Source organism: Crocodylus porosus, unplaced genomic scaffold (assembly GCF_001723895.1).
Source record: "Crocodylus porosus isolate Cpor-Errol unplaced genomic scaffold, CroPor_comp1, whole genome shotgun sequence".
Lineage (NCBI taxonomy): Eukaryota > Metazoa > Chordata > Crocodylia > Crocodylidae > Crocodylus > Crocodylus porosus.
Window position 1 is genome coordinate 21,271,035 of NW_017728949.1, and position 11,247 is coordinate 21,282,281.

The following is an 11,247-nucleotide window of genomic DNA, read 5'->3' on the forward strand; positions in this document are numbered from 1 at the left end:
AACTTAGAAAGTTTACTTAAACAACTGTCTATGCATAGGGCTATCCCAAGGCATGCAGGAATGCACAGGGCAAGATATCAAGATAACCCAAGGAATGCAGGAATGCGGATTCCTTATCTCAGAACATTTGAATTAGGCAGTATCAGCACGTCTGGTCTTTGTCTGTTTTTCTAGTCAAGTAAGCCAATTACTTCTACAGTAGGAACTTCTTTCTCTTGGCAATCCAGAGATGAATTCCTCACATCTCAGTAAGTCTGTTAGTGTGATGAATTGATTTTGGTTAGAACATTTAGCTGGATGCTTTTTGTGAATTAAGTATTTTTAAATGCATCTTACCCAGTGAATTCTTACAATACTGATTTCCTTTAGGACATGACTCATTGCACCATTAGACTGGAATTTTTTTAATGAAATATTGAACCTGAGGAAGTGAGAATTTGCGACAATATGATGAAGCACATGGGTGGATCTGTATTTGAATTTAATAGAATAATAGTTATTGAAAATGAAATATTAGCTCCTGGTTGTAAATCATTGTACACTGTTAAAATAAAGATGCAGATTTAACAAAAGGTTGTCTTCCTGCCCCCCGCCCCTTTCTTTTAGAAGATAACTCCTTTTGAGTATAAAACTGATTGTTACAGCCTTGTTTTAACCATGATTTTCCAATGATTTTCTGACCTCCAGACATATGTGCCTCTTTGAACTTATTAAATTACACTTCAGGACACTCCTCCTTTTCCTTTCAAAAAGCATTTAGATTGTTCAAAAAGGTTGGTTTAGTTCTACGTAGGATGGAATAGATGTCCCTAGCCCTGCTATATATTAAAGCAGTTGTCCCCTTTGACTCTATAACTAGCAGAGTGTTGTCATCTAATTGTTTTCTGGTTTGTTTTTTTTTCCAGAAGCCACATGCAATCTAGCAGAAAGATAAAATAATGTTTAAAAAATAACATTTAAAGCAATTGTTAGCATTAAATCAAGTGCTCGCTATGTGGTTTCACACATGATCTTCATCACGAATCCCCTGATTTTTAAAAGGAGGAAGGCCACAAGCAAATATTTTTAGACATCTGTATTAGGGCATTTGTATAGTTGGGAATGACCATCATTAATGTGAAAAAAATATTACAACCCACAGTAGTTTTAGTTCTTATTAGAAAACTTTGGCTACACAGTGGATCAGTGCTTCTCTTTACACAGGTTTCTCTATTTGCATACTCTTCCAAACAGAAAAAAGTTGCTGAAATTGTAGCATCATTAATATAAGAAATAACTCAAGGGTAGAAGTTCTGTTCTGGGCTAGCTATCCTCAGCACTTCTCAAACACTGTACGTTGGGGCAGGGATAGGGGGAAGTTAGAAAGATAGAAATCATGCAAGAAAATCTAAGTTTCTAAACAAATGTGATATGGAAGTTTCATGGCAGAGAAAACCCTGAGGGCTTCTGTAGTGGGTGGTTCATTGAAAAGACGCAATATCCTTGTTCAGCCTCTCTGGATTAAAGAGTTGACCCAGTGCCACTGTGGTGATGAATGTGCTTTTTTATCTGTCTAACTTTGCCAGAGCCTGTACTCCTGATGGGAAGGCTAGACTTTTCTGGCCTGCAGCTTGTTCTGCTTTGTCACTTGTGCTGTGTAACCAGAGCTTGCAACTTAAAACGTTACTACCTCCCTGATGTATTTTGAGACCTTTCAGTGCTCATTGGCCTTGATGTGCCTGATATGATAGCATGCTAACAAGGCAGTTGGATGAGATAGATGAGAGGCGTCATCATTTTAAATTATATGTTTTGTTTCTGGGAAGGCCTGCGAGTGCTGCATGGTGTTTCCTTAGCATGCCTTTGTTTTTCTCGTGGATTAAATTTATTTTCTTCTAGGATTTCTCCCCTTCAGCACCTTCTCAGGTTTTTAATATGTGTGGTTGAAGGTGCCTGTAGTCTTCCACAATTACAGGGTTCCATAATTTCCACCCCCTGTTCTTTCAGAGAGGCTTCCTGGATATTATTCTTTATTTTCAGTATTAAATGTGCTCTGTGTAGACAGCACTGTAACCAGGCTTTTGGTGTCCCTGGGTGAACTTTTAGTATCAGACCCCCCTTTGCCAGAGATAATGTTGATGATGATAATAAAAATTACCATTTTCGGGCCCCTTTTCTATCTGGGCCCTGGGCGGCCACCTGGTGTGCTCATGCTTGTGTCCAGCCCTCTGTGTAGAACTGAGTATTTGAGGGACTTTAATATGAGCAGGCTGAGGTTGAATGCAAGAGCTTCAGGAAAGGGAGGCCTGTAAGCATATTTGTTTGAATATCTCACAAATTGGTGTGAGGCTGGGAGCATTGCTGAACTACAGGAAGCTAAATGAAATGTGTTGAGAGAGGAGCAGAGTCTTATGAAGAGTGTTCAAGGTGGTGCTAAGAATATCTGAAAACTCATACTATTAATGCAAAAAATTGCGGTTTGTTTCTTGGAGGCTCACAAAGAATCTCAGACACACAGTCATTTAGCAGCACAAAAGGTGTATTTGCAAATAGGGTCAGAGCAGAGTCAAAAACTTGGATTACTCCGAACCCACTAAGGAATTTTGCAGGCTGTATTTATCTTTTTCCTCCTGGGCACGTGTGCAGAAACAGGAACTCTTACAGCTCATTTCTGTTTCATACAAACATACATGTGGTTACATCACTACATCCATCGCATGTATATTATAATTAACTACTTAAGTATGCAGGGCGGAGAGGTAAATATGCATCAGCTAATTGAGCATGCTCAGAGAGCACTATAGGTCACCAAGAGTTGAAATCCCCCCCCCCCCTTTTCAAGGACACAGTCTGTTGAATTCCAGCTTCTGTAATCTGCATGAGAAAGGCTAGGGAGAAGCTGGGGGAGAGTCTGTGATTTAGTATAAGAAGGGCTGTGGCAAGGCTGGGCAAGGGAAAAAGTCCTTGGCAGTGTTTCTTTCTTATCAGATGCAAGCTGTGCATTTCTAACACTATGTCAGATAGAAAATTTGAAAATGGAGGGGTTCCACTTCTTTCCACATGTGCCTGACTTGGGCAATTCTACAGCATACATTAGTGTCTTTATTTAAGCACTATGAACATCAGAGGATAATGCCTTTTTATCTTGTTGACCTTTATTTTATTTGAACTAACTGGGGTGTTCTTACTGTGTTCTCCAATTTTAACTTATTTTACTAAGGTTTACTTGTCTTTGGCCTGAGTAGCCAAATAGTCTGTGTGAATACAGACCATGTCTGTATCTGTCTAGCACATCCTACTTAAAGCAGACTTTAGTGTTTAACATACTTGTGTTTCTGCATCTCCAATTTTTGTTAAATCATTGACTTAATGTTATGGATTTTATTGGCAGGGAAAGCTTGTCCCACCCACCATAGCATCTGTTGCTATGAAGGATGGTTTCTGGGTGTGGATAAATGTACTTTAGTTGTTTTAACAAGGAAGGGGAGCTGCTGCTTGAGAACATGCTTCAGCTCTTATGCTGTAATTGTAACATTTGTATGATACTGTAGTAATATTGAAACAGGCTACCTAGAGAGGTTATAGAATCTGCATCATCCTTGGCAGGTTTTTTTTTGAGCAAGTTGGACAAATGCTTGTCTTGGATGGTGTAGACAGATGGAGAGGAAGGGTGCAGGGGGTGGGGGAGGAATGATCCTGCCTTGATTAGGGGATTGAATTGGAACAGAGGTTGGCAGCTTATAGCCTGCAGGCCACGTCCAGTCTGGAAAGGTCTGATATAGCCCCAGTCGGCAGCAGGCAGCTGTGACATACTGTCCATTCCCCCCGTGTCCCTTCTAGCTGCCTTCTGGTGCTTCCCCGTACCATTGTCAGAGAATGTGTTTGTACAATAAACTCCTTGGAGTTTATTGTACAAGTTCAGAATATTTTGTAGTGTTTTATATTACTGTTAATGCTGCAAAGGTCCATTACAGGGGTGCTCAACATTTGGCCCTGCGGGCTGGATAATGGGTGGCTCTGGTCCATTGGGTTACCACCCTGGCCCCACACCCAGTCTAATCTGCAGGGTCATGCTGTCTGCCCACAGGGCTCCCCAAGGGTCTAAGAATTTGGCAGTAGGGAAGTGGCAGTTAATGTTGCCACCAGTCACTCATTGCCAAATGTTTGGAGCCATGGGGGAGCCCTGCAGGTTGGCTAACATGGCTCTGTGGGCCAAGTGGGTTGAGCGTTCCTGCTTAAGAAGATGAAGGCAGGTTCAGTTTTCATCACTTTATTGTGAAAGTTGCAAACCAGATTGCAATTTTGACTTTTCTATTACTGGTGGCGTTGCATGTGCCACAGAGCATACTGATTGAGTTTGTGTGTGTTGCAGGGTGGTGGTGGAATTGTTTCATATCCTAAACTGAATTAGCAGGTGACTGTTAGAATAGCCATCTTTCTGGTTTTTTTTTTAATTGGAATTTTAATCTGGAAGTATCTAATGCCTATTTTATAATTTTTTTCTGTTTATAAAGTATTTTAATTCTCAAAACTAGAAAATTAAAGATTTTACAGTAAGTGAAAATGCTTTAAATTATAAAGGAAATTTTATCTTAATGATTTGAAGCACCTTGCTAGTCAGACTTATGCTAAAACCTTGTAGGATTTTTTTTTCTCAAAAGAAAGGGGTAGCAGAAGACTGAAAATTAATCGCAGCACCTTTGTGAAACTAGCATGTTTTTATTTGTTGCTGGGCATAGTACTTTCACTGTTTCCATCAACATGGATTGTGACGCATTTCTTTGATGGTGATATAAAAGAGGAATGGGAAGCCTCAAGCCTTCCTTAAAACACCAGATTTCCATTGAGCCCAACATTTTGTTTTCAAATGATGAGCCTTGAAGTCCTTGCCACATCTGGCAAGAATACATCACACTGCCATGCAGCAGTCTTTATGGTCTCCCCTACCCAATCTTTTAATTTGGCACAAAAACTGGCATCCCCCTTTAGTACAATAAAGGATGATAAATTTGTACAGCCTTTTACTGTTGTTTTAGGTTGCAAATGCCATGAAGAACTCATTGCCCTTTGATGCCCCTGATGCATCGCAGGAAGGCCAGAAGGTGTTGAAAGTGGAGGTCACTCCCACAGTACCAAGAATCTCTCGGACTGCCATTACAACAGCTTCAATCCGCCGCCATCGCTGGAGGAGAGAAGGTGAGTCATCTCTTTGCACAGTGAATTGTGCAGCATACTGTTTTCATCCCCATTGTTTATGAACTGGCTTCTAGTTTGAATGTTGGCAAAACAGTTTTATTTAATTATTTTAAAAAAATAGTGTAGTGCTTTACATTTTCAGAACACTGCATGGATGTGAACTTTAAATATATAGATAGGACTCTGGGAGGTAGGTAAGTAAAACAAGAAACTGGGAGAGGTTTAGTAACTTTTCTGTGTTGCATAGCATAGCTGTGGAATTAGTATTCAGGAGTTTTTTTGCTACCTCTCCCACACTCAGCTTACTAACTATATTGCCTCATATCAGTAATTAGAGCAAGTAGCCTGACTCCTTCAAAGCTACTGAGCATCCCCTGTTCCCACTGAAGTCCGTCGGAGATGTAGTTGAGTGATTTTTAAGTCAGATCATTTCCTATTAGTGCGTGAAGGAACACGCCATAAATTATGTAGAGCTAGTTAAGGAATTTTATTTATTTATTTTGGTGGATAACTAGGTACCTAAGAATAGTACTTAACTATGAAAGGAGGAAAAATAGATATGGTGGTAATTTTAACTTGAATAGATGAGTAAGCATCTTCAGTATGATGGCAAAATTTTGTTTTTGAAGCCTGTCAGGGTTACAAAGCTTTGTGTACTTTCATGTGTAAAACATTTGAACTAAAAAGGCTGCATAAATGGCTCTACCATAAATGGTAGAAATTACTTAAAAAGAAACTGCAAAAGAGGGACAAGAGTTTGAAAACAAAGATTAGGCTTTCCTCTGTAATCCATTACAGATCAAATAGTGAGATGATTCATAATCTCGTCTTCTAGTCAAGTCAAGCTGTCTAGGCCAAAGAGCAGGTGTTACCATTTTGCAGATTGTTAGTCATGTCTGTTCTTATTGCAGTGTCATTCTATGCATCTGTCAGTCTGTCAGTACAGTATAGCTCATCTGTCCCTTCCTATGGGTGTACACACAACTGTAACTGAGTGTGGATAGTGTATGTTTATTCCATGTCCGCGTAAACCTTCTCTCTTTTCCTGCCTGGGTTGGTTGCTTAGAAAGGAATAGAAAAGCACTAAAATGTTATATGTTGAATCCCAGATGGCTTTGACTTCTCAAACGAGGCTGACTCAAGCATTCCTGGCTCCCCGATCCAACACGGCTCCACAGACCTAGGGATCAAACGTGAGCAAGAGGGGGAGGTGCTGGTGCGCAGGACCCCTGAGCATGGCTTACCGGAGTCCACCTTGGCAGCAGCCACAACAGAGGGTAGGACAGAGATGAGGAGGCAGAAGTCAGTGAGGCAGTTGCTGGAGGAGGATCCTGGCTCCCTATCCCCAAGCAGAACTTCTTTCCATACTAGTGTGTGTTTCCACTATCCCAGGGTGTATTAGCTTCTATTTGCAATACACGCATCCCCTATATACCTAACACCAGGTCAGGTACTACCTTTTGTTATCATGTGGGCTGGCCTGGGGCTTGCATCTCTGTGCAGTGAAAGATAGCTTGGCATGGCTAAAGAAAAGGCAAGAGCTGTAGCTGAGTGCTTTGAGATTGCTTGGATATTCCTGTTACTGAGCATGTTTACTCTAATAATTAGGAGGAAAAAATGCACCAAATGAGCAAAAGCTAGTCAAGAAACTAGAATCAGTTTAGGGCACAAAAGAATTTGGTAACAGCTTTATATTGATGAGAGAATATTTCTCAAATTTTCTAATATCCTGCCATAATTATAAGGTGGTTTTATCTAAGACTGATTCCCAATCTTCTGCACTGGCAGATTTTTTTATTTATTCCTCAAGATGCTTTTAACTGAGGTCTCTCAATCTTGTTGCTAGCCTGCATGAATAGACTGACAGAGCAATTGGAGAAGTTTTCATAATGGAATGATGTTTCATTTCAAGCCACTTTAAAACAATGAGTTTTCCTTCTCAGGCTGTCTTGGTGTATGCTGTAGGGCTTTGGAACAGTTGCCTTTGCAGCCACGTGTTAGTAGTATTTTGTGGGTTGACTGATAGAGATTAATTTTATTTTAGTGAATCTACGAACTTGTCATCTTTATTAAAAAAGTATGCTTTGGTCCAGTGAATTTGATTTACAGTTTCTCTTGATGATGATGATGATGATGAAGGTATGCTTAGTTTCTTGTGCATTTAGCTGAAAAGATACTCTCAAGATCTCCTGATCTTCTTAATTTGTTTCTGTAATGTAGATTTCCTTTGCTATGCGAACATTCCTTTGCCATTTTCAACATCTTATAAAAGTCACAATTTGTCCAAGATGGAGAATATTTTCAGACTGTACAAATTTCAGAGATGTCCTTGTGCAAATAAAAATCTGAGATTCTTAATTTGATGTATTTCATGGTAAAAGCATATCACTTTTTAATCTATGTGTATAATAAGCAAGAGCTATGGAAGCTAAGATGCATACAAAAGCATGAAGTTCTTCAGTTGTAGTTCTAGCATCTCCTCCTTGGTGCATAGTGAATTTGAGCATGCTCAGTAAATAAGAGCCCTATCCTATCCTTACTCTGTTTGTTCAGATTGGTTTTACTCCTGGGATTGAACATTGCATGTGCATGAACTGAAGGATATGGAGAAGTCCTCAGCTTTGCAGAGAACTTTTTTAAAAACAGTGGTTGCGAAAAGATGTAGATATTCCTTTCTTACACTTGAGTTATTTTAAAATATTGGTATTATGTGACCTGTTCCTTGGTCATCCCACATATTTACCTGGATAAGGAAGTGAACAATGTGTGAATTGATTTCTAAATATAGAAAGCTGATAATGATTTGTTTTGAACAAATTGGACTGAACTCTGCCACTCAGTAATGTTTTGGGATGGAAGGGGGCCAGGGAGCTAATTTAGGTTTGAAATTGAAAAATTAAATTCGTCATTTTTATGGTCTGTTTATTACCTTGGTAATTTACTGATGCTGATTTTGCAAGAAGTTTGGATTTGCAAATGCTTTCATTTTAAGTGGCATTGCCTTATCTAACAATAGCATGGTGGAAAAGATCTTTTTTAGTGAATCTTAGTATTTCCTTTCAAATGTGATGTATCTAATTTTGGTAAGGGTAAACTGAATTAAATGTCTTTTGAAAAAGGTTAAGAATCCCTTTTTGATCCAATTTGTAAATTATTCTGCCTGTTTCCAGGAAGAAACTTAGTGTTCTCTCAGAGGGGTGTGTTCTCTTGTCAGTTGGTAGTGACAGCAGCTATAGGTGTGTGTAGTAGGTTGTAGATAATGCTGAAGGAAAAGCCAATTCAGAGAGGAAATAACTTGTGATAGAAGTCTAGAAGGGTATGGATAAAGTGAATAAGAAACTGTTAACTCTAGGTTCCAGAATTAAAAAGAAAAAACAAGGCATTCACTAAAATTATCAGGAGACGGTTTTAAGATGATCCAGAGGATGTATATTTTTTACATATAGTTAACTTGTGGAACTTGTGGCCACAGGAGGTTGTAGAGGCAGATAAGTATAACCAGGTTCAAAATAGATTAGAAAAATTCAGGGAGGAAACTGTTACATAGAATAGTCAGGGATGTATCCTCTGACATTGCTAAACCATTGATGGTTGATGCCAAGGAAGGTATGACAGGGGATAGATTACTTTAGACATGCTCTGTTCATATACTCTCCCTCTAATGCTTGACATGATTAGAGACAGGTCTGCTTGTCAGTGACAGTTTTTCAGAGACAGGATACTGGACTACATGGGCCACTCTTCTATCCCAGTATGGTGGTACTACTGTTCTTAAAATACTGCTGCAGGATATACTTTGTATTGACTTGTACAACAAAGAAAATCATGTTACTTAGAATCACTAATTCCTACAGAAAAATATTGCAAATCCTGAAGGGAAGAACTATGCGACTGACTATTCATTTTCTTTAGTTTATGTATCACAACACTTACAAGGATTTGATCAGTAAGACTGCTAAGAAAAAGGAATGCTTCTTGATTCTGTTAATGGTTTGTTGAAAACCACCAGTTTTCCTGAGTCCTGTGTTCCAGATTAGGGAGGTAGACAGTGAAACTGCATTCCCCCTTTCCTTGTTTGTGAGAGCAGTGTTTAAAAGAAAAATATCGAGCATTATGATAACTATGTATGTTTGAATGACTTAACTACAGTGAGAACTTTCCAGAATACCAGGGATCTTACCAGTGAGAGATTCTCTTGCATGATGTCTTCTCTGTTTTCTTCGTTCTTGAGCACCGCTGAGCTGCCCACGCCTGTGCGTAGTTGCAGCATCCAAAAGCTTGCACCAAGCCTCTCAGTCTCCTCTCTGAATTGAACGGATAAATAAATTCTGTGCGTCTGGTCTTTCTGCTTTGCTCTCACAGATTTCCTGTCATTTATCTTGAGTAGGATGAGCCCCTAGCAGCTCTGATCTTTTACTTACGCTCTCTTTGAATGTCAGTTTAAAAACTGAGGAAGCACTGAAGTGTTCCACTCCATTGCTTGGATGTCTCCTTGCAAGTTGCATTTTATATATTTGAATAAGGAAGAGTTGAGAGGGGAGGTGTTAAGCTGGTGCTGCTCCTAGCAAAATGCACTTTCATCCAGCTTTGCATGCAGAGTATAAAAGAATGTAAATGCTGGTTCTGGTGAAAAAGGTGCTTTTGCTTTTAGGATGTTATAATGCTATCGTCTGTTACTAGCACCTTTTGAGAATTGTATGTTGGTGGTGGTGGGTTGTTCATATGATGTCTCATTGTTGAACGTAGAGAAATATTTGTATGAACACAAGAAAAGACACATTTTGAAGCAAGTCCTTTTAGATAGTGAGATAAAACAAAACAAAAAAAGGATTTTAAATAATTATTCCAGAAGTTGCAATAAGTACACTGGTCTTCATTCTGATGAATAGAAAATATTTCGTAATGTTTTTAAAATGTCTGTTTTATCCTAAGGTTGATTTCTACCCTCTCCCCTACCATACAGGGTTAAAACTGCAACATTGAGGAACTCCTTCTGTTTTGGGGATCTTAATTAAATATTTGAGACATTACACAATGAAGCAGACCAGCATTACACTGCTCTCAGAATAGCCTTAGGTTAGACTGGGGGTATTAAATATGATCCAACCCATGAGTCTCCAACTGACCCTGTACGACACTTGTGGCTTGCAGTGCTGGTTTGGCCAGTAGGCTGGACCTGGCAGTATACACAGCACAGGGAATTGGTCTGGGGCACATGCTGCATGCAGCACTCATGCTTGCATTGGCCTGAACCTGAGCATTGGCTCCTGGGCTGGTCTGGATTGGGCTGCACTTGAGCCAATCTGCAAAACCTGTCCAGTAGGATGTGGCATGCAGTTTATGCCCTGTGCCCAACCCTATGCTGCATGTAGCATGCTTTGGTCCTGCTCTAGGAATTACTATATATGCAGTACATGGGGTCAGCAGGGTGTGTGCCGCATGTGGTGTCCTGCCAGACTGGCTCTGCGCATATGCTCTGGTGAGTACTGATAAGCCTTGGACCCAATCCTGCCAGGCCCTGGAGCAAGTGTGCTGGGTCAATCGAGTAAGGCACCGCGGGCGACACGGGCCCTGGACTGTGTGCTGTATGCAGTCTCTGTGCTGTATGCAGTGCCTGTGGTACTAGGGCTGGCAAATGCTGCATGCAGTGTACAGAGCTGAATTGGCTGTGTGCACTGCATGCAACACGAGGGATGAGCAAAGGGCACACACACTTTTATGCAGCAACCTGCTGGACCAGCCTTGCATGCTTGCTTCAGCGTGTGGTCCCAATCTAGCCTGCAGACGGACCTAGTGACCCTCATCTGGCTCATTGGGTTAAATAAATTTGACACCCCTGGGTTAGAGAATGCCCAAACTGGTAGGGACTGCTGATATCTTGTAGGCTGAATAATAAGCGATGTTAAGTTCAAAGAAAAGGTTTTATTTTATTTATTTTTTCCTAAAGGGAAAAGGACAGGAAAATAACCCAGTTCTGAAACTTCTGCTTCTGAATGTGAGCAGAATCGAGCCAGACTTTTTTTTTCATATTGAAGCAACGTCAAGAGCTAAAAAGTGGCTATCAGAAGACAA

At 40.1% G+C, this 11,247-nt stretch overlaps 1 protein-coding gene across 2 annotated transcripts in view; it reads left to right on the forward strand.

Annotated features, from left to right (window-relative positions):
* Nucleotides 1–11,247, forward strand: part of FAM126B (family with sequence similarity 126 member B) — a 55,596-nt gene that overhangs the window by 34,359 nt on the left and 9,990 nt on the right. Inside the window, exons 10-11 of one of the 2 annotated variants that reach the window (XM_019554123.1) lie at nt 5,016–5,175; nt 6,285–6,368. In XM_019554123.1, coding sequence (XP_019409668.1) covers nt 5,016–5,175; nt 6,285–6,368 — 244 coding nt within the window. The remainder of the gene's footprint in view (nt 1–5,015; nt 5,176–6,284; nt 6,369–11,247) is intronic. The other variant, XM_019554122.1, reaches the window with a different exon arrangement.